General features: G+C 44.5%; 2 protein-coding genes across 2 annotated transcripts in view; one reads left to right on the forward strand and one right to left on the reverse strand.

Moving 5' to 3' along the window:
• ALDH1L2 (aldehyde dehydrogenase 1 family member L2) overlaps nucleotides 1-13,776 on the reverse strand; it is a 30,221-nt gene extending 16,445 nt beyond the window's left edge. Inside the window, exons 1-8 of the mRNA XM_033162749.1 lie at nucleotides 13,585-13,776; nucleotides 10,735-10,879; nucleotides 8,308-8,542; nucleotides 7,798-7,963; nucleotides 6,596-6,697; nucleotides 2,981-3,070; nucleotides 2,092-2,226; nucleotides 1,497-1,622 (exon numbers count right to left, since the gene is read on the reverse strand). Of these exons, the coding sequence (XP_033018640.1) occupies nucleotides 1,497-1,622; nucleotides 2,092-2,226; nucleotides 2,981-3,070; nucleotides 6,596-6,697; nucleotides 7,798-7,963; nucleotides 8,308-8,542; nucleotides 10,735-10,879; nucleotides 13,585-13,635 (1,050 nt within the window). The 5' untranslated portion in view covers nucleotides 13,636-13,776. The remainder of the gene's footprint in view (nucleotides 1-1,496; nucleotides 1,623-2,091; nucleotides 2,227-2,980; nucleotides 3,071-6,595; nucleotides 6,698-7,797; nucleotides 7,964-8,307; nucleotides 8,543-10,734; nucleotides 10,880-13,584) is intronic.
• Nucleotides 13,777-20,393: 6,617 nt separating this feature from the next.
• Nucleotides 20,394-23,601, forward strand: part of WASHC4 (WASH complex subunit 4) — a 44,812-nt gene continuing 41,604 nt past the window's right edge. Inside the window, exon 1 of the mRNA XM_033162323.1 lies at nucleotides 20,394-20,552. Coding sequence (XP_033018214.1) covers nucleotides 20,492-20,552 — 61 coding nt within the window. The 5' untranslated portion in view covers nucleotides 20,394-20,491. The remainder of the gene's footprint in view (nucleotides 20,553-23,601) is intronic.

A 23,601-nucleotide genomic window follows, 5' to 3' on the forward strand; every position in this document is an offset into this window, starting at 1 on the left:
CTGCTAGGTGGGCAGGAGCTGGAACCGAGCAACGGGAGCTCACCCCATCGCGGGGATTCGAACCGCCGACCTTCTGATCAGCAAGCACTAGGCTCTGTGGTTTAACCCACAGTGCCACCCGTGTCCCTATTATTATTATTACCCCCTTATTATTATTGGCTATTGCATATAGTTTCATTAGATCTCATGTTGTCAGCTGCCCTATGATCCTTCCAAGAGGAAGGCCTGGATATACATTTGATGAATGAATGATATGCATCCTCATGGCCACCTCTCTCTAGTTCTTGAAGTCCTCACACCACTTGTGGTTCTGCTTGGAATAGGGTTACCAGACATCCCTGGTTCCCGAGGACAGTCCCTGGATTTGCAAATCTGTCCCCGGGAAATGTGGCAGCGGCAGCCTCAGCAGCCCGGAGCCAGCCTGGTTGCACAGTTGGCTCTGGCTGGCTTCAGGAGCTGCTTGTTGCTCGCTGCCGTGGAGCCCGTCATTTTGCCTCACCGGAAGTCCCCATATGAAGTGTCACGACACATCATATGAAGACTTCCAGCGAGGCAAAATGGCGAGTGCCACGGCAGCGAGCAGCTCCTGAAGCCAGCCAGAGCCAACTGCGCTACCAGGCTGGCTCTGGGCTGCTGACTGCCACTACCGCCGCCACTGCTGAAGGGGAACCAGGGAGGTCCAGCGGTACAGATCTCCTGCCCCCTTCCCCCTTTGTTTTGACTGATCGGGGGAGGCTCAGGAGTTGCGGGCGGGCGGCTGTTGCCCAGTTTTTAAAAAACTCTGGGCATTTATGTTTCACAGGGTGTGAAAGAAGGGCTTTGCACCTTGCCTGGCAGAGAAACCGTGCCCCTCCTGGGCAACGGCTGCCCGCCCACAACTCCAGAGCCTCCCCCAATCTGTCAAAACAAAGGGTGAAGGGAGAAGGAGATCAGGGAAGGCTCGGGAGTCATGGGCGGGCGGTGCGCCATTGCCCAGTTTTTTAAAAAAAACTCTGCGCATTTATGTTTCACAGGGTGCGAAAGAAGGGCTTTGCACCTTTATACAATATGCATGTGTGCTTGGGCCCAGGGTCTTTTGCTTCACCATCCTAACTACTGACTCCCTGTTGCTACTCAGCTTTATAAAAATAAAAAAAGTGTCCCCGGATTCATTGAAAAAAAATCTGGTAACCATACTTTGGAATAGCCTGAACATGGAACCTGTCAGGGCTTTGAGGAATGTATGGCAGAGGCTGATCCAGAGGAAGGGGCCAGTGATTTATGGAGTTTTGTGCCACCTGCGACTCTACAATTCCGTGATTCTATGATTATTGTTCACTGAGTTCAAAGAGACTTACCCTCAGGTAAGTGTGTGGAACCTTATTTATTACTTGTAGCATACCATAAATGTTCTAGGCTTTATAGAATGGTTAAAAAGCACAATGTGTGCCTCCAGGCTTAAAAGCCCTCTGCACAGGTCCATCGATTTTCTCTCTCAAAACACAGAAATGGTTTACCTTGATATTTTCTGCCATCTCATTCTCTTCTTCAGTAAGTTCTATGGCAGACAGCTCATCAGTGTAGAAGTATTTAGATGCTGGTATCATTCTTCCATCTTCAAACTGTAGATTTCTTACCAGCAACTACAGAAAAAAGAAACAAATATCAAAAAGCTAGAGGTGTAAAAAAAACAAAACTGTAATAAACAAAGCCCCCATTCTAAGCATTTATAATTATTAACAACAGCAATATGGTTTGGGTTTTTTTAACCCACCCTCAACCAGCAGGTTCCATTTAAAAATCTAATACTAAGAATAGCTAAAACAAATCAAAGTCACAGTAATAGGGTGACACATATCTCAGCTGTCACAGGGCAGGGCAAAGATGTGCATCTTCAGAATCCTAGAATCACGGTGCGATCACAAAGTCAGTCCTTATCTTGAATGGCATGATATTCACATTGGAATCATTGGGGGGTTTTTCCTTGATGTTATCCACCACTTATAATTCTGGTCCAAACTCAGTCCAAACTGGTCCAAACGATTCTATGGCCACTTAGCATTGCCGTTCATTCTTATGTCCAAACCCCAAGACTGCTTCTGAATTGCTTACCATCTTTCCATCATTGCCAAACAGAACCAGTCCGTTCTTCGTTACAAGACCAGGTTTTGCAGCACCTTTTATTGCCAGCTCTTCACCCAGAGGTGGTGAACCATGAAGTAATGATGATCCATAGAAAGTAACCACCTGGTTTTTATATATATAGTATATAAAAAAATATTATTATTATTTTACAAAAAAGAAAAAAATCAGCAAACAGTGGGCAGCAAAGCCTAGATTTTACACAACTGGCCAAGTTGGATAGAACCAATCTATTTGGTCTTGCCTTTCAGTGGTAGTTTATGGGGAAATTCCTATTGTAAACTACATTGTGCAAGAGGAATATTTTGGCGCCAATTATAAGTGCATCTAAATCATGGATAAGAAACTTGTGGTCCTCCAGATGTTGTCGGATTGCAACTCCAGCAGCCTCAGCAATAATGGACAATGGCCAGCAGTGTTGAGAGTTGTGTTCCAACAACATCTGGAGGGCCACAGGTTCCCCTCCCTGATCTAAACGAATGTCCTTGTCAAAAGTATGATTCAAGAGATAAAAGCAAAATAGTATCATTTCTTTGTCATTAATATATTTTACATTAGAAGCACCTACTGGCTATGTTACCAAGGCAGGATCTAGACACATCGAAGAAGTGTTTCAGTCGAAAGCACTGTAAATTTAAACAGGGGAAACAGAGAAAACGGACTCCACATTGCCAAAATGTTCTATTGCACATATAACGCATATAAATCGCTTTTATATACCAGTCTATCTGAGTCCTAAATCATTCCTCAATCTTTCAGCAGTCATGTACTGACCCTCATTCTAGATAAGACCTTGATCTATACTCATTTGGTTATCAAAAGGCAACAGGATATGCTTGTTGTAATGTACATTGTTTACCTGGTCATCAATCATTGCCCAAGCTCCAGGTACTTTATCATGCCCTCGGATCCAGTTGTGCAAAGCTGCAGCTGGTTGATCCCAGGAAATCTAGGAAACCAAAATGCACAAGTTACTTCTTCCTACTTACATACCATATCATACTGTTTAGCCATTCCAAATATTGGTTAATTGGTCAAGGGCTGTGTTTGGACTTCATGATAAACTATGGCTTACTGTGACAGGAGCAAACCTAAGGCTCATGAGGTCCCTACCTCTCTTCCTCCAGTATGTCCACAAGCAGATTGAAAGCTTTCGCTTCTGTTTTTTTTATATACCTGTATAAAAGTGTTTTTTGTTTTTGTTTTTCAAAAAGAACATAAGAACAAAAACCCCTTTATCAAAACATTTTCTCTCCCCACCCACCCCCATCCCCAGATCACAAAACCCTATGGGGAAATGTTTTTCCAAAGGTGAGTCTAGTGACGTTCTGTTGAGTATGTGATGAAAGGATACGACGTTTCTATAAAATTGCCCTTGTCTCCCTTTCCAGCTAAAGCTTTAACTTCCTTGGTCAGTTGTCCCCTCACCCCACCCCCCAAAAAGTGCTACGGTCCAAACATTTTTTTTCCATTGTGACATTTGCCAAATGTTCAAAGGATTTCCAGTTTGGGGCAACAAGTTGTCGAGCTGCTACTAAAAGAAGAGGAACCAATTCTTTGTATCTCAGAATGACATTTTCATTTTTAAATATTGCTAACAATACTAAAGTTGGGGTACAAGTAACACTTTGTTTGGGGATCAAACTTATTTCCTCAACAGCATTCTTCCAAAATGGTTGTAATTTGTAATGCCCACCACATACATATAGTGGTTGCAACCTCTTTACACCCTCTCCAGCAAAGGGAGAGATAGCTTTGTTAATATGACTATACCTCAAAGGTGTTAAATGCCACTTGTGTGGGAGCTCTTTCACTGCTGTTTTTGATTGACTACAGTTCAGTCTTATGCATAGACCCTAAAATGAGGAATATCTGTTGATACACACCAACTTCATAGCTCCTGGTTTTAAGTTGACTTCTGTCAAACAAATCACAGTTAAGGTTAACCACAGTTTGTTGGGTTTGGACCATATGAGAAGCTGCAGTTAATAAAAAATAGAAACAAGAGCTTCTGATTTATTCCTTGCGGTCGTACTGCAGGAAGAAAAAGAAAAGGGAAGCAAATGAGCTCAAGGTTCATCTTGGCTCTCTCCCCTCATGAAAAACCACGTTTGATCGTGACATCTGATTGTGACAATGGCTACAGAGCTGAGATTAATATCAAGCAACATAATATGATGCAGAGAAAGTTAATGCAGCAGAATATTCATTTAATCCTCGTGCAATGAGACAAAATACTTTTCAGATGTTACTAAGAGTGCTGTTTTGTGAGACAGATTGCAACAGTTGTAAAAAAAGAGAGTAAATGTAAAGAAGGAAAGGTAAAGAGAACATCTGTCTCAGGGTACTGGCAATGTCCTTATGTAGATAGCATTGCAATATGGTAAGGAATGAACCTTAGCCTAAAATCCTATAGGATTGCACTGTTAGTCAAGAGGTCTACTTCTGTACAAGTTATGATTTGCTTGTCTTTTTCTTCTGTTACTTAGTCCATCCAAAAAAGAGGCTTACTTGGTATAAATAAGTAAAGGAAACCAGAGGTGGCTGATCTGTGGCACTCCAGATGTTGCTGAACTATAACTTCTGCCATCTGTGACCGCTGGTCATGGTTCCTGGGGCTGATACAAGTTGTAGCTCAACAACATCTGGAGGGCCACATGTTAACCTGTTCTAAGGAACTGACATGAATTTAGTTTTTTTGTCTTTAATAGTTCATCTGTAACCGCTTATATTCTTGCAAGCAGTGTGTTATGATCCTTACGTTAATAATGACACAGACTCCCCCCCCCCCGAACACATATACCATAGAAAAGAAAAACTGGTGATTACTTTTTTATTTTTTTAATGGGCTGAGTTAAAGGGAATAGCAGCTGTTCCATATAAATTGATCTCTCACTGGAGATGCCAAGCAGGTCACTATGTTTCTAATTATAAATGTCTGCTGTGGAGGCATGTTGCAGTTTCTTGGAATTCATTCAAGAATGAGGGTGAGGAGGTTAGCTGTCTTATGACTGTAATAGCCTAGGCCTACTACAACCTAGCAGGGACGCGGGTGGCGCTGTGCATTAAACCACAGGGCCTAGGGCTTGCCGATCAGCAGGTCGGCGGTTCAAATCCCCGCAACGGGGTGAGCTCCTGTGGCTCGGTCCCTGCTCCTGCCCACCTTGCAGTTCAAAAGCACGTCAAAATGCAAGTAGATAAAAAGGTACCACTCCGGCAGGAAGGTAAACGGCATTTCCGTGCACTGCTCTGGTTCGCCAGAAGTGGCTTAGTCATGCTGGCCACATGACCCGGAAGCAATACGCCGGCTCCCTTAGCCAGTAAAGCGAGATGAGCACCACAACCCCAGAGTCATTCGCAACTGGACCTAATGGTCAGGGGTCCCTTTACCTTTACTACAATTAAAAATCAAATCTGGATCAAAAAAGATATATCATGGATTAATGGACATTTCCTGTTAAAAGCAATTGGAACTGAATTCAAAGAGCAGTAAAGTTCCTAATCTGGGGGATTTGGGATGAAGTCACAGTCAGCACAGCAATAAATGTGTGGGTAGAATAAAGTTATAATGTTGTTGGACTCCAACTGCCATCAGCCCTAGCGTGCATGGCCAATGGTCAGGGATGATGGGAGTTGTAGTCTATGTACAGATGTTGGTTGCTACCGTTTAATAGTTCTTTCAATGAATAAATTAATTATGGAAAGAGGAACATTCTGAGTGTTTACGAAATGTATGTAGAAAGTGTCAAATTTGGCCCTTGTTGGAGGATACCAGCACAGAGGAAGATTCAGAAAATTCTTCTAGTTTTTCAAGTAATAGCTTATAGATTTCTTACATACCATGGTGTTTTAGTTTAAATTGCACATCAATTTGTGATCACCAGTACGTGAGGTGTTCCAATTCATTTCGTAAATAAATAAATAAATACATCCAATAAATAAATACATTCTACAGGGATGAACATTAGTGGCAAACTTACAACTGACGTTTTTGTCTTTTGTCATTGGCTGCATTAGAATGTAATGCCAAACCACGGTTTAGTGTGAAGTGAATAGGCCTGACCTCCACCAGGGCTTGTGCAATCCCTGCTATCCCCTTCTCCTGCGTGTCTGAGGAGGAGGAGTTCGGAAGCTTTACCTTTTGCTTTTCCTTAATCACAGTTTGTCATTTTGTCTGAATGGGGAACTTTATTTTACACTAACTATGTTTAGTTTAAATGAACCAGCTTTACAAACCACAGTTTCAGGTTAACTTGTTTTGAAACTATTCATAGTTAATGATTCCCAGTTTGGACAAAGCTGACAAACTAAAGCAAAAGCTCCCAACTCCTTGTTTTAAGAGGAGAGAGAGATTGCAGGATCCCATTCATCTTATGCAAAGCTAAACCATGGTTTAGCATCATGCCCAAATACAGCCATTATACCAGAAACCACAGCTACACCTTGGGCCACAGCATACTGTTCCCAACAATACCTCTGCGTTTTCTTTCTTCTGAATGCCTTCATAAGTTGCCCCTTCTTCAGGCTGGGTTATATGAGGAGCTTTACCATCAGCAATTAACTGTACAGCTTCTACCTAAACAAAAAACAACAACAGAGTTTTGATTGGTCTAGGAATAAAAATGTTGTTTAATATTTTTTACAGCTATTTAAAGGACCAATTCAAGCATGTGTGGTAGCTGCTTGAAAATCCTATTGAGGGATCGGCATATCAATGGCATTTTGCTGGTAGTATTTGTTGCCATGTATTGCCTCAGTACATCTGAATTATAGGCACTTCCACACTGTTCTCAGACAGGATTTAATTACATACCTGCAAATTCAGGTTGTGTGGTTATAGTTGATTAGGAAGCCTTCCACAGAAACCTCCTTCCTGAGGATGTTTTTTGTGTGATAAAGAAAGTGAATGGAAAGTGTGAGATAGCACTTTCTTTGACACAGCACTGTCTAACTTCCCCACAAATAAATTAGAATGAAAGTTCATTAAACAGCCAACACTGCCTAATTTCTATGCAAAATCAAATCAAAACCAGGATGAATTCCCAGTAAATAGGCCTGGAAGTGCCCTATGAGGTTCTAAATTCAAGCCTAAATTAACCTTCATTTTATTATATTCAGTTAAATATTCAGTAACTTCCTGGATAGGCCTCAGCCCCATGACCATAACAGAAATACAATAATATTGGCCTACTTCACTAGATTATTGAGGTAATGTGTAGTGGTTAGAGTGTCAGAAAAGGACCTGAGAGATGAGGGTTCAAATCTCCACACTGATTGTTTTTATTGTTTATGTAAAGAATTATGCAGAAATTCTGGTTTTAGTATGCTGGCTGTTTGCCGTAATAATAAACATTGACATTGACACTTACTGGGTGACCTCAGGCCAGTCACTGCCTCTCAGCCTAATCTACCTCACAGGGTTGTTATGGGGATTGAATGAGGAGGGAAAGAACCATGTACACCACCTTGAGCTCCTTGGAGAAAAAGGTGGGATATAAATGCAACAAATAATAATATATGTGAAGATTTTTGAGCTGTTAGAAAACTGCTAACTAAACACCAAGTAGTATTATTACCAAATACATGTCTGACAGTTTGTGCCATATTCTTCTCCAGACCAAAATTCTGATTTTTGAAGTGCCCAACGACATGGCTTTTTAGCTCAGATTGTCTTACCATAGCTTTTATTCCTTCTGGGAAAAGAAACCGATTGTACAGGTCATCAACAGTATCATTTGGGGCAACATCACATTCCCTCTGTAGGAGAATTGGCCCTGTGTCCAGACCATCATCGGCCCAGAAAATGGTGAAGCCAGCCTTTTTATCCCCTTGGATTAAAGTCCTGAATGTAAGCAAAAAGTGAAGTATGAATGAGATCAAATTGTCTTGATAAAGAAATATCATTTCATTATTTGCAGCTATGAGACAGGTGCATAGATTGCCTTGCAAACTTTGGAAGAGTCTTTTAAAGAAACCATCCCATCTTACCTGACCGTAAGCCAGTCTGGCTGAAACTGGTGGGCATTGGAGTCCAAGTACACCTGGAAGGCCACCAGTTGCCCTTCCCTGTTCTATGGTAGGTAGATGGCCACTCCTTGCCTGGTCCCTCTTCATCCTTCAGCCTCCCACCCTTGCCACCTCTCATTCAAATGGATGCACAGCTAGGCTTCTATCAAGCCTACTCACCAGTTGATTGCAGAAGCACCTCTATGACGGGGAAGAATTGATGGATGGTAAATAATGGAACCATGCTTCGGACTGTCAATAACATCCATGGGAATGAACTGTGTGCAGTACGGAAGGACGTTCAGCTCTGCTCCAACTGATTTGTAGGCTTCCATAACTTCCTCGACTGGCTTGCCCTTAACTCTCCACCTTGGGAACTTAAACACAGGGGTTCCATCCTTTTCTGCAGCTGATGCTGGCAAATAAGGGGAAAAGACCACTTGCAAATATTCTTGGTGACTGAAAAACTGACATAGACAGGTAAAATATGTAAGGACAAATCAAGCCCCCTTCTCACCATGCTTTAGCAGTCAGAGCCAGCCAGGTGTAGACCAGGTATGGAGAACCTCCTGGAAGGGGCTTCTACTTTGGGCCCACAAAGCAGTTTCCCCCAAGCCACCTGACCTATCCCTGACCAGCAGTGACTTCAAGCCCTGCTGGAATTGGCTACACCCTAAAGTTTCAAATTGGGAAGTTTATCCACTGACTACCAGTGACTTCAGCCCCACGGGGATGGGCTAGGAACTTTCTTTGCAGCACAGCTTGAAGTCAAGGCATGATGGAAAAGAAAAACGGGTCACCTGACATCATGGTGCCGTCAGGTGATCGATAGGTGGGAAGCCCCACCCACTTATCAAAGTGGGGAAAATTAAGGATCCAGACCACTGGGCTGAAAGTTTCCTCACTCCTGATCTAGACCATGTATAGGGTGCCTGTGTGTCCTATTTTATGGACAACAGTTCTCTATTTAACAGACTTTCTTGAAGTTGCTTATCCAGAGTTAGCACTTGGACAGCAAGCTGGGTAGGCACCATCTCAAGATGGTGAGATGGACTGTATTTTTTATTTAATCATAGGCATTATTTCTAAATGTGCATCTATAAGTATAAATTAGCAGGTGTACATATTGTGCAAATTTACATCCACTTTCAGTGATGTGTTTTCTCTTTACTTGAGCAATCCTTATGAGAGAAGACAGGACATTGTAGGCTGTTGGAGGATGGATGGCAGCTAGCAAATTGAGGTTGAATCCTGACAAGACAGAAGTACTGTTTTGGGGGGACAGGAGGCGGGCAGGTGTGGAGGATTCCTGGTCCTGAACGGGGCAACTGTGCCCCTGGGAGTCATTTTGGACTTACAGCTGTTCATGGAGGCGCAGGTCAATTCTGTGTCCAGGGCAGCTGTTTATCAGCTCCATCTGGTACGCAGGCTGAGACCCTACCTGCCTGTGGACTGTCTCGACAGAGTGGTGCATGCTCTAGTTATCTCCCGCTTGGGCTACTGCAATGCGCTCTATGTGGATCTACCTTTGAAGGTGACACGGAAACTACAACTAATCCAGAATGCAGCAGTTAGACTGGTGACTGGGAGTGGCCGCTGAGACCATATAACACCAGTCCTGAAAGACCTACATTGGCTCCCAGTACGTTTCCAAGCACAATTCAAAGTGCTGACCTTTAAAGCCCTAAATGGCCTCGGCCCAGTATACCTGAAGGAGCATCTCCACCCCCAATGTTCAGCCCGGACACTGAGGTCCAGCTCTGAGGGCCTTCTGGTTGTTCCCTCCCTGAGAGAAGTGAGGTTACAGGGAACCAGGCAGAGGGCCCAGTGGTGGAGCAAGCTGATCGGGCGTCTGGGGCTCCGTGGGGCCTCTGAGTAGTCTGCCTGCCTCTCCACTCAGCAGGTGGGAGGCAGCGGGAGGACCATTTGGGCAGCACGGAGTCTGCGTGCGCCAAAGCCACCACGTGGCTGGGGGATGCTGCAGGCCCCATGGTGAGTGCCGCCTAGCATTTTGTCACCCCCCTCAGTGATGACACATGGGGTGACCCGCCCCCACTGCACCCCCTTCCTCTGCCCCTGAGAGGGCCTTCTCAGTAGTGGCACCTACACTGTGGAATGCCTTCCCATCAGCTGTCAAGGAAATAAACAACTATCTGACTTTTAGAAGACATCTGAAGGCAGCCCTGTTAAGGGAAGTTTTTAATGTTTGATGTTTTATTGTGCTTTTAATATTCTGTTGGGAGTACCTCAGATTGGCTGGGAAAACCCAGCCAGATGGGCGGAGTATAAATAAATTGTTGTTGTTGTTGTTGTTGTTACTATGTCTTCCTACGGATGCTTCAGATCTTACGGCGATACTGGAGTGGTGCAGGAAGGGCTTGATTAGTGTTATAATTTGGCATCTAATGATGCAGCCTGTGATTGAATTTGTTCAGCTTAGCACAGGGCAAAATAGCTGTGTGTTTGGTGAAAAAATTGGATGGGTGCTTCACAACAAACCCAGCAGCAACACATCTCAGCACACAGAAAGCAAAATGAACATGGGTCACTGCATTGTTCCTGTTATTAAAAAAAAAGATATTCACACAAAAAAGGTGGAGTACTTACCCAAAGGGTCGGCCTTTCCATTTTTGTCTGGGACTGTGAACACTCCCACAACTTTGTGGCCTTCCTTTTGCAAGTGCTTGTAGACCTCTTGCCCAAAAAGGCTCTGGCCTATCAAAGCTAGCTTTAGTTTATTTTGGTAATAATCCTGTCAACAAAAGACCTGAAGAGTTAGCTTGTTCTTCTGTAAATCTTGTATTGCTTCTTACTCTATTAAGTTGTCTGACAGACAAGGATTCATCATAAGAGGAAATGTGCACATAATGTGTGCTTGGTCACCTCAGCTCACAGAATTCTTTTTGCATAATTTTAAGCCCCTGAAATTGATGGATAAGTTTGCACATGACTGTCCCACATCCTATCTAGCAGCTCTTTGGGGGAACATAGGAACATAGGAAGCTGCCTTCTACAGAGTCAGAGCATGGAGGCAGATTTAGGGCACCGCGACTGGTGCAGGGGTGGGTGGCCGGGCACACTGCAACTCTGACGTAGTGAACTGAGCAGAATGGAAGACGAGAGGTGGCAGTGGGGGTGATTTTTTGCTTTGCACAGGGTGCTGCTGAAATTTGAAAAGACCAAAGCCCACCCCTGCAGACCACTGCATTCTTCTAGCTCAATATTATCTAAAGTGAGTGGCAGCTGCTCTCCAGGTTTCAGGCAGGAGTCTCTCCCATACCTCCTGGCGGGGATGGAACCAGGGGCCCTGGTAAAGCAAATGCTCTACTTCTGAGCTATGGCATTTCCCTTGGATGATTTTCAGTTCCTAGCAATGCATAGCTGGGCACTAAAATAGCTGCTCCAGGAGATATCTCTGTAGCTAATACATCATATTAAAAAAAAAAGCAACAGGATTCCTTTCTGTTTCTATGGTGGTCTCCTTTTCCAGCAAAGAAACTTCCTGTGGCAACCTAAAGCAAAGCCCCTCCCTATCCATATGCAATGTGCTGCCGTCAGCCATTCGTTCTCATATTTAGCATTGCTGATGCAATCCAAGCAGCTCGGTTTAAGCCTTCTTCCTATAGCAATCCCTTGACACAGTTCCCCCTCTCCATTCAAACTACTGCTGACGCTGCACCAGGCAGTGTTGTCAAACACACTGTACAATCCAGGTTTCTAAAAAGCAGCAGTTAGCTGGCAGAGCCTGAGAATTTCACTGTCGAGACTGGAATGCCTCCCTTACTTGCACACACATTTTTAAAAGAGGAACTAAAGGGCCCCTTTGCCCCCCTACCTGAAATCCAACCACAAGTGCATTTCAACCATACTTCTAAAATTGACCTTTCAGTGACAACAGCAGCAGATCCCCTGCCTCCAGAAAACAGATGTCGCCTTAATGGTGCAGGTGCAGGTATAATTTGGGTTGCTCCATCTGCCCCCCCCCACTTCCAGCATGTGCAGAAACCGCCTACTTGACCATTGGACCCACTATTGGTCTTGTCCACTCAATCCGCCAGAGAATATCACAATAGTCCACAAATATCCATGGCATTCTTGCAATCACGTTGAAACCCAGAAATCACAAAAGCAGCAGCCTTGTCTCTAGGTTTGCAGAAATAGTGTACGTGGCTGAGAAATGCATGCCTGGAGTGCCTGGGGTTCCATGCAGGTGAGTAAGCATAGGAGGGATGCCTAGAAACTATGCAGATTGCTAAAGGAGGGAAGTCCCCTCTTCCATTGCCCAGAAGAATTGCAGCTCTTCTGCCAGTCCCCAAGAATCTAATTGACTATTACGGAAGGGCCATAGCTCAGCTGCTTTGCATGCATAAGGTCTCAGGTTCAATCCCCAACATTTCCAGGTAGGGCTAGGAATGTCCTCTGTCTGGAATCTCAGAGAGCGCCTGCCAGTCAGTGTAGACAATACGTAGCTAGATGGACCAACAGTCTGAACTGGCATAAGGCAGCTAGTTACAGGCTGGCAACTTGGGGGAAATTATGTACAGACAGTGCTGGTATAATGTTGGAAACCTGATTCCTAGAAGACTTGGGTTCCAATCCCTGCTCTGCTGTGAAGCCTGGTGGGTGATCTTGAACTATCTCTCAGCCCAGTTTACCATGCAGGGTCGTTTTAAAAATTATCCTGTTATAGCTCTGTGAAAGCTGCCTTGAGGTTTTGTTTGTTTGTTTGTTTTTTAAGAAGACAGCAGGCATGACATAATTATAGTCTTTGATGAAATAAACGTGCCGCCCTTGGGTGAGAACGTTGTATTTTCCCAGGGGTTTGGGGGCATAAAATGCAACAACTGCAGCTAAATGCAATCTCGGGAATGAAGATGGGCCCATCAGAAAGGGAAGGGAGCAAGTGCGCACACACACACACACACACACACACAGCAAAGACTCAAAGCACAACCTTTCCACAAGCAGGGTAACACAACACCAAACTTATACTGACCATCCAGTTGTGGGGAAGAGGTTCCCCCCCCCACCCACCCACAGGTGAAGATATTTATTCTTTACCATCCATGGTGCTGATATATATATATATATATATTTTTAGGGAATAAAAACCTTACCTTTAAGAGCATCCCACACAAGAAGTCACTTTTCACTACTTTCATCAGTGCCCAAATTCCTCTGACAAGTTTGTTTTTTTTGGTGTGTGTTTTCAAATTGTCCATTCACATTATGAAAGGCCCACTGGCCTCCCTCTCCTCTCCTCCACTCCAACCCTTGCCCATCTAATTTGCTGCCTTGTGAACCAAAATGCGCCCAAATCCTTGCAAGAACCTTCAAACCACAAGGGACACCTCTTGGCAAAAAGCCTCTTTCCCTTCCCGGGGGGGGGGGTGGAAGAAGGCAGCGACGACAGCATCCTTCCTATCTGCTCCTGCAGTTCAGTTTATCTATACTCACCGTGGCGGTGGAGGAAAATTTCCTGAGCAAGTGGTTGGTTTTGGAGAGCATCGCTGCGCCTAAGAGAGCCGGACCACAATAATTATAATGGGAGCAGCTTCAAGAGCGAACCATTTCTTGGCCAGCGGAGAGAGAGAAATGAAATTCTAGAAGATCGCTTGTCCAGCTTTTGGTACCCAGCAAGCAGCGGCGGCGGCGGCGGCGGCGGCAGCGTCTAGTCTGATGCAACCCAGGCAAGCTGCCTTTGGCCGCCGGCCAGCCAGAAGCGAGCTCCGCGGGCGCGCGCAAATGGGAGGCGCGCCAGCAGCTCCGCCGCGCCAGCAGTGGAGAGGCTGGGGGCCCACCTGGCTGCCTGCTTGGCTTCCCTTCGCCCTCAAATTTGAAACAAAACGCCCCCGCCCCCCAAAACAAAGAGAGGCTTGCCTGGTGGGAGATGTGCCTTCAAAGCAGGAGGGACCCTGCACTTAGCTTTGGGCGAGAAGTAAAGTCCCCCTCTTTTTCCTCCCTCCCGCACCCTTTATTTTTCGCCTGGGGACAGGCAGAAATTCAACAGGTAGATGGTTTTCCAGCAGCCACGAGAAGGGAGGGGCCGTAGCTGAGCGGCAGACAGAGCATCTGCTTTGCATGCAGAAGAAGGTCGCAACTCGCAGGTTCAAACCCAGGCATATTCAGGTAGAGCTGGGAATGTTCCCTGTCTGGCACCCTGGAAAGCTGCTGCCGATAGACAGTACTGAGCTAAAGGGACCCATGGGCTGACTAGGTCTAAGACAGCTTCCTATGTGTCCCAAGAATAGTGAATATACCCTGGTGGGTCCAGCTGTTGGCCTTGGGGTCTCAAATTTCAGCAGCACCTTATGCAATGCCAACATTTGGTGCCCCCCAGCCTCTCATCTTACATTCTGCATCACAGTTGCTGTGGCCCCGAGTGCAACCAAACTGGTTTTGCTCCCCTAAATCCTGAATCTGAATCCAGATCTACCTGGTTCAAATCCTTGCGTTTGGTGTGTGTGCATTCACTAGGTGATCTTGTTAGTTTATTTTGGAGATCTTAAGCCACCTTTCTGGGTGCACTGCCTTCACAGGTGTTGAATCAGTTACCAATGAAAGTTATTATATTTCACCATCCTTCACTCTCAGGTACCAGGGTGGGTTATAACATTCAAAAAGAGGCAGTGTGGTGTAACGGTTAGAGCGTTGGACTAGGACTTGGGCCAGTCACCATCTTTGAGCCTAACCCACCTCACAAGTTTGTTGTGAGGATGAAATGGGAAGGAGGAGAACCAGGTACACCACCTTGAGCTCCTTGGAAGAAAAAAGGTGGTATACAAGTTTGGTTAAATAAATATGCAGTATTAAAAACAGTCCAGAACAACTTAATAATCACAGAAATTAGATAAGTGCCCTGCATTTTTATATTTAGGTGGCTATCATTTTTTTATTTTATTTAATAAGGCTTTCCCTGATGTGTGCAACCCGGTCATTTTATGGAAGAATCATTGTGCCATTGTAAAAATGGTTCTGCTTCATTTTGCCCACCGAGTTCTTAATCTTTTGTATTTTATTTCATTGAATTCTCTTCCGTAAAATGTATATACTGCCTGAGTGTTATTTATTTTCCCACTGAAAAATCTCTTAAAGAGCTTCCAAGGAACCGCAGTCTTAAGAAACCTGTTGTGTTGGGCTGTGATATCCTAAAATCTAACAGGAAGTATTTCCAAATAAGGGCCATCTAACAGCTCCAGTACAGAATATATACTAAGGAAAAACTCTCTCACGGCAGGACATCTCAGCACCACAAGATGTCAAATAGGGATATTTTATTTCAAAGCACTTTATCAGCAGCATTAACACACAAACGGCACGCCTCTTTCGTTCCTCTGATTTATAAAATGTTTCTGTCTTGCAGGATCAGGTAGGAGGCAAGTGGTTTCATGAATGACTGAGCTTGCACCCAACCCTGCAGGGATCATTTATGTGGGAAAGTCACGCTGTTCTCTTTACTGGGCACGTATTTCATGTTTGCTAGGTTTTTTTCCCCCCCTTTGCCCCAAAAGGAAGGAGAAACTGGGTGGTAGTTAACCACGTTTTCCCTCAGAATAGACCCATTGATATTAATTAGCATGATTAAGATAGATCCACTAATTACCATGGGCCTAGTCTGAGTAAAACTGTGTTGAACACCACACACCATTATTAATTTTTGTGTATTGTATCCCAATTAGAATTTCCTTATTATGTCAACCAGTCCATCTACTCCAGTAAAAACCACAGGAAACTTAAAAGCAGTCCATGTTACAGACAGGCATCCTTTGTTTTCAGCATCAGATAATCAGAGATATACTCAGATAATCAGAGATATGCCCCCGAAAATGGGTGTTCTGTTTTTAGCAATTGGAAGGGTACCACCATGCTTCTTACCTCCCCGTTTCTCAAATGATAAAGCATGAAATGCACCAGGGTTGATGGGCATCCAAGACAAGAAATGGATAAGCATTTGTTGTATATTTTGATGTGCTGTTCCCAGTGCTTTCTTTTTTCTACTCACCATGAAGTTGTTGAAGTACGTGTCACATTTTTTAACCAAAGAGAGAGAGAGATCAGATACCAGATTCTCCCTCCCAGCTGCCACAGTGATTTTTGAGCCCTATCCCTAGCCCCAGTATTGTCTACACTAAGAGGCAAATTTAAGGGGTGTACGACCAGTTTGGTTGCACTGGGTGTGGAGCCTCAGAATTAGTTAGAAGGCAAAGGCAGAATCTGAATTAGAGTTTTAGGGTTGGTGGTGATGTGACCCGGGCAGGGGGGGGGTGTGGAGGCGGGGGGAGGCTGCAGACTGTTAAAGGCGGCAAGTTGGAGAGAGGGCCAGAGCATGACGGCTGATTTCTGCTTGCATCCCAAGTTGCAGTTATGGGACAAACAAGACCCTCTTGGGGTGTTGATGCTGTGAACCCCTCCATCGTAGGTTCAGGTTGTATATATATGTGTGTCAATAAACCATATATCCTAAAGACACCACAGTCTCTGCTGTGTGCCTTATTTCCAAAAGGAAACATGAACCCCTGATAAGCACATGGAACCCCTGGAATCTCGAACCACTCAGAAATTTAGGTGGAACATGTGACAGTATGATCCGGATCTGCCCTCAAACTTAGAAATCCATTGAACTTAGTTCTTTGTAACCAATGTTTAGTATTGCAATGTTACCTGTTTTTATTTTAAATCCCAACAACTATTTTCCAACAACAATCAGGTGGTCTAACCAGCATGTCTGATCAATTTCATAATACTGTGTGAAATTTGGAACTGCTGCTACTAGACCTCCTTATCGGTTGGGTCTTTTCTAGTACTGTATTGGCTTTGACCCTTTCCTGCCCACATGAAGCCATTTCTGAGATTCTGCCTGTACAACATTTACAATTCAGGTAGAGCTCTGTTTAAGATATTTCTGCTTTATTGTTCTTATCTCTTTTATCTTCTTACAAACCAGTGAAGTAGTATATGTTCCTCTGTAGCCGTTTTTCAAGTTTACCGTGCTCTGAAGCAAGTTTTCACAAGAAAGAAGGCTTTCATCATGTTTTAGTTTTGATATTTGATTTTTTGTTCTGCTTGACTCTGCTTAGGATACCTTAAAAAGATAATAACTATGGTTGGATTGAATTAATGCCAAAGGGTGTGTCTCCAACCCCCATGCTCTCTGCAAAATGCAATGGTGAGTCTTTTATTACTGATTTTGCTGCCATCTGTATTGGTGCATGAAATAGAATGAGTATATTAAGCTCTCTCTTAAGCTTCAGGCACGCTTCTATGACCTGAGCTTTAGTGTAGCACTGAAGTTGCAGCACCCTTTTCTATGCTGAATTGTATTAGCCCGCTATAGGTTTTATTTAATTGAATTTTAGAAACTTGGACCCCCCCCCCGTCTTTTATTTATTTATTTCAAGGATGTGTAACCTCCTGCAGTGTTCCAGATGTTGTTGGACTAAAATCTGCATTATTCTGGACCATGCTGGTTGGGACTCACAACCTATAGAGGGCCATAGGTTCAACTATGGCTCCCCTCCCAAAGCATTCTGGGAACTGTTGTTTGTTACTGGGAATTGTAGCGACGAGTCTCCTATGAACTCTCAGCACCCTTAGCAAACTACAGATCCTAGGATTATTTGGGAGAAGCCATGATTGTTAAAAAGGTGTAAGTGTGCTTTGAGTGCATGGTGCTGATGTGACCTTGGTTCATCACCAATAATGACAAAAAGCATCTCCCGAAAAGAAATACACAAGCTTGCATAAAATGTGCATATTCTGATTTATGCATAGATACATATTTAGAAATCATTACTGGATATTAAATAGAAATGCATCACATTGTAGTGACCCAAGTGACCTGAAGGCCTGCTCACTCCAGGCGGTAACTGTTGATGAGCAGCTTCAAGGACCCTATTCTCCCTTCAAACAGAGGACTCCTTTAAACAGAGAACTCTCTTCTGCAAATTAAGCCACATGGCCAGCATCAATGAGATGCAGGCAGAGGCGGAGAAGCGGTGACTCTCCAGAGGCTGTTGAACTCCAACTCCCAACGGCCCCAGTCAGCATGACCAATGGTCAGGGATGATGGGAGTTACAGCCCAGCCACCTCTAGAGGGCCACAGGTTCCCAGATCCTAAAGCATTTTAAGGGGGGGGGGAGAAAGTAGTAGAAATGAAGGGCATAATCCTAGTACTGTAGCTGAGGATATAGTGCCACCTTGTGAGAGTACTGGGAAAAGGATTGATTTTAAAACTACCGGTATAACTAACTCCAGCACAATTCAAGAGTTACTTACGGTAGTACCGTACGAACCATCTGCCCAATGAGTGCAAAACAGGGCAATGAGATGGTCCCAGCCCTGATGAGACTGTGTAGGGGTTGGACTGACAAGCCCTGCACCTTCTAGGTCCCTGATGTCACCATTCAGAGTACAGACTCAAGGACTTGTTATGGAAATAAAGGGGGGGCACTTATTGGAAATCAGTTTTGTCACCTCTTCCCCCCAAACCCTGAGACAATGAGCCCAGCCACCTTTTATTCACAGTCGTGTAAGCAATACACTACAGCATGGCCTGCACCCAATCTTGTTTTTGTACAATCTTGTTTGTCCTCAGTAACCAAAATTATATTATCAACATATACAAGCAGAAAAGTTGTTTTCCTTCATTTGCAAGGAATCATACAAAACAAAGTGGCACTAATAAAGAAACGTTCCAGTGTGGCAACAGAAAGCAAACTAAAAATGCTTTTGCAGTTTATCAAAACTATCCAGCAATATCAAGTTATAGGAAAAGTGGTGCTATTAACAGTAATAGAGAATGAAGCACCAGGGAAATAAAAGAAAAAGAAACGGTTGTCAAGGACCTATTTGCAAATTCAGTCCCTCCCCCTACCCCAAAAAATTAATCTGGAAGCCTCCTCGTTTATTTAAACATAAGAACTTGACCCATAGCTGTCAAGTCTCCCTTTTTTGCGGGAAACTCCCAGCTATGAGATTCAGGTGAGGGTGAGGGTCAGATGACTTGTCAATCCCAGCAGGTATATAAGAGGATGACCCTGCCCAGGCCTCCGGCCTGCCCAGGCCTAGCCCATCGCTTTCTATTTCCGTATGTTGTCACCCACGGAGCGCAACTATTCTCAAATTGACAAAGAGGCATGTGCCATTCCCTTCCCTCTGATGCAGATCTGATATATATATATTGGTGGGGTGGGGTGGGTTTGCACATGTGCCCAACAAGCTGTGTGTGGGAATTATCCCTCCGTGTGTGGTGCTGTCAGGAGGAGGACGTGCAAATGCTGCACGTTGTGCAGAATGGAAATATTTAGGTGCGATGCAGCTTGCAGAGGGGAAATTCGAGAGGGCGAGGGAGCATGGGTCCGCTGTAGGGAGCGGAGCGCATTTCTTGCGCATGGGCGCATTTCTTGCGCACGGGTGCCTGCCTGCAGAAGGGATTTGTGCTGCGGAGTTGTTGTGGAAAATGCCTATGTGCTTGTGTTGGCAGGTGTGCAAAGGAGGGGTGCAGAAGCTAAAGGTATCTGTCTATATGGCCTTTCCAAAGGCCAGGTTGTGCAGTCAGCTGGGGCCTGTAAAAAGCCAGGCCGGGAGCCACCTTAAGTTGAGGCTGCATAGGCCTTGTGGTGCATGTGATTCAGATTCTATTCAGTTGATCCTCTGGTTACAAAGTTGACTTTTTTTTTAGCAATGCCCCCCTAGTGAGCCTTCTTTTGTCCAATTCTTTTTATTTCGAGGCATTGCACACCTATGTTTGTGGAACTGCAAACCTTTCCAGTCATGTGTTACTCCAGTCAAATCCCACATATGAATGTGGGGAAAGATGATGGTGTGTAGCCTGGTGTAAATTAATTTGTAGCCTGGGGGATTATCACTGTGTGGACTGTCCCTGAGAACCGTAGACTGTCCCTGGGACAGGTGAGGGTGCTGATCCCTTATTTTCAAATCCAAAACTTGACAGCTATGCAGAAGTAACCACCATTAGGTTTACCTCTCAGCTGAATGTGTCCAGGATTGCAAGGGCTTGAGTCTAAGTAGACATGATTCCTAAGATTGCCCTGCAAATCGGAATATATTTGCTTTCAGTTTTCAGTGCGGGCGTGTCCTTAAACTGCACCTCCCGCTGCCTGTCACGAGCTTCCCTCGCCGGTTGCCAAGTCCCTCTTCACCCGGCAGGGGCCGCTGTTTGGGCGCCCCTCTAACAGCCCAAACGCCGCGGCCAGCCCCCCTCGCTACGGAGACTCCATTTCCCAGCATGCTGCGCGGGCGTGGCAGGAAGTCCCGTGTCTTTGGAGTCGGGTGGTAAGGGGCAGGTCTGCTGCTGCTGCTGCTGCTGCTCTCGCTGGCGCAGCCGCTGGGCGCGGGTCCGTCATGGCGCTGGAGACCCTCTCGCCGGACTGGGAGTTCGACCGCGTCGACGACGGTTCTCAGAGTAAGCGCGAGGGAGGCGGGAAGCGCGTCTCCATTCTCTGAGGGGACCCAACACGGGGGTTGGTCCCCCCTTCCAATTTTGGAGGGCGGGGGGGGGGGGGTTTGAGTCCTCCTGCTCATCATCCCGCTCCCCCCTTCACCCTCCCGCAGTCAAAACTGCCTCCCCCACGAAAAGGGGCCTCGCCTCCCCACAGCTCCCTTCTCTCTCTGCCCCGCCCCGACTGACCCCTGAGGGAGGCCTTTTGCCTGCCATGCCCTGTCCAGAGCCAGCCTGCCTGTCAGCAGCCTTGTGCATTTTTTGGGGGGGTGGGGTGGGGTGGTCTTTTGGGGTGGTGTGGGGGGATGACCAGAGGCACCCTCAAGCTCCCTCTTTGGGAAGCTGGCACCTTTGGCAGCTATGCTCTTCAGCCACCCATTTGCTCGCGGTCAAGGTGGCTGAAGGGTACAAGGGTGTCATCATCATTACCTGTACAAAGATCACGTCCTCTCTTCCCAGAGGCCAAAAATCAATAGTATACCTCTGCCAGGTGGAGAGGAAGGAGTCTCTATCCCGAAATTGGGGGGGGGGGAGGTCTCCCGGATCTTAACTTCTGAGCAGGCATGCATGGGATTGTACTGTTTCTTCTTAAAAGTACAGTACTTGTTTCTTGTTAAAAGTCTGGTTCCAGTAATTAACAAATATACCCCCCCCCCTTTTTTGCATGCTGTCACAGTTTTACCATTTCGGCCATTTTCCATTACCACCTCCCACTTGACTTAATGGTCCATAATAGAAACTCAGTCCAGAGGATAGTTTGATACAGTTTGAGTAACAGTTAACATGTTTGTAATTATTTTATAGTTCCATTTTTTTCTACTATAAACAATTAAGCTATCCTTCCCCTGAATTAATTTATTTGGGGATTACAATACAATGCTACCCTCTGGTTCTATAATGCAGATTAAAGTCTTCCTCCTGCCAATAAACATGCATTGGGAAAGGGAGTAGCATTCATCTCCTTTTATCACTCTTTAGCTACCATTCTTGCAAGTTGCGCTGTGTTTCAAAAGTTTCCAAACGTACATGATTAAGCAATCTCATGTTTGAATTAAGAGGGAATTCTTGTTGTGCATCATGGTTGTCAATATAAATCTGGATTGTGGTGATAGTTCTGGTTTACTCTGGAGTAGAAATGTATAATCAACTCTCGGCCACTTTAGCAGACACCTGTATTCAAGATTTGTTGTGTGGTGGAGATACATACTATCACCAACATTTATCTGCTCTGTTTTTGGACTGGCAAGAGTTTGATAGATTTCCCCTGAGTTTTATTGCATCTCTGTGGGTAAAATAGGGAATCTACCTTTTTTTAAGTGATTGTCAATATGGAAGTTTGGGGGTAAGGAGATTATTTCAAATGAATACTGAACCTATGATTGTGTACATACAGGTTCAACATCATAGGGTCTAATATAGAACATAACAAGAGTCCTGCTGGATGACACCAAAAGCCCACCTAGACCAGCATAGTATTCTCACACTTTATGCCTATGGGAAGCCCACAAACAGGACTGGAGTGAAATAGCACTTTCCCACTTGTGATTTCCAATGTAGACAGAACATAGCCATTTTGGCAAGTAGCCATTGATAGGTCCCATATGGAAAGCTATTTTTTTATTGTAATGTAACATGCTATAGGTCAGCTGACAGTAAGAAACCTCTGTGTTCTGAGTGTTGGGCTGCAGCTTGATTTCTGGAAGTGCCCTTCCCGCCATTCAGTTGAGGCTTTGCACTCTTTCTGACAAGCAGCTTCCTTGTTAATACAGTAATAACACTTTCCATTCTCTTTGCCTGTGTCTTTGGGGTTCTGTTTCGCTTTATTCTTCTAAAATAGCCACTTTATTCCAAAACTTCCCCAAATTTTGGGTTGCCTATTCTTTGCTTTCTCATTAAATATGTACTTTCTTCTTAGACACAGTTAGGCTTTATTCTTGCAGCTACACTTTTATTTAGCCAGAAAAATTAAGTCATGCTGAAATAATTTAGTTGGGTGGTGTGTGGCTTTCACTCTCTTCACTTTAGTTGGAAGAAACTGGACACTCTTTTCCACTTCGTTTTCACAACCTTCATTTAAAAAACACCATAATAATTGCATGTGGCAATGATTTCATGGTGTTAAAATTTAAACCTTATGTAAATTGTTCTTCCACACGCTTGCATGTACATGTCATATTAGTATGCTATGCATAATTCGAAACAAATTATCATGCTTTATATAGTACACAACCATTACTCGGAGAATGTCATGAACTGATTCATTTTTGTCACAGTGATTAATAATAATAATAATGATAATAATAATAATAATTTATACCCCGCCCATCTGGCTGGGTTTCCCCAGCCACTCTGGGTGGCTTCCAACAGAATATTAAATGCAATAATATATTAAACCTTAAAAGCTTCCCTAAACAGGACTGCCTTCAGATGTCTTTTAAAGGTCTGGTAGTTGTTTTTCTCTTTGACATCTGGTGGGAGGGCGTTCCACAGGGTGGGTGCCACTACCAAGAAGGCCCTCTGCCTGGTTCCCTGTAACTTGGCTTCTCGTGGCGAGGGAACCGACCAGAAGGCCCTCGGCACTGGACCTCAGTGTCCGGGCAGAACGATGGGGGTGGAGACGCTCCTTCAGGATAGCATATCGATGCCCAATTTTTCTGAAGGAAAAACTAAATTTCCCATCTTGACATTCTGTCTACCTGCTCATTCTGGCATATGCAACAGAAGTTTATAAAGTAATGTTTTACACACAGAATTACAGTTTTGAATATTGAAGTAATTAGATAAAACAAAAAACGGGAAAACTTTGACATTTAACACGTGCCTTTCAAATCACCTTGCAGGTGGGTCAGGAAAGCAAGCTGATAAGGAAAGCAAGATGAAAGCAATCTTATAAAGCTGGTTAAAATATTTATTCTCTAAATAATTTCATTTAAAACTTCCTGTGTTGCATTTGTGGGATGATGCCTTTGATTGTCTTAAATTGTAGCTTCTGAACAGTATATTTGACTCATGT

This window comes from Lacerta agilis, chromosome 10 (genome assembly GCF_009819535.1).
Source record: "Lacerta agilis isolate rLacAgi1 chromosome 10, rLacAgi1.pri, whole genome shotgun sequence".
In the NCBI taxonomy this organism is placed as follows: Eukaryota; Metazoa; Chordata; class Lepidosauria; order Squamata; family Lacertidae; genus Lacerta; species Lacerta agilis.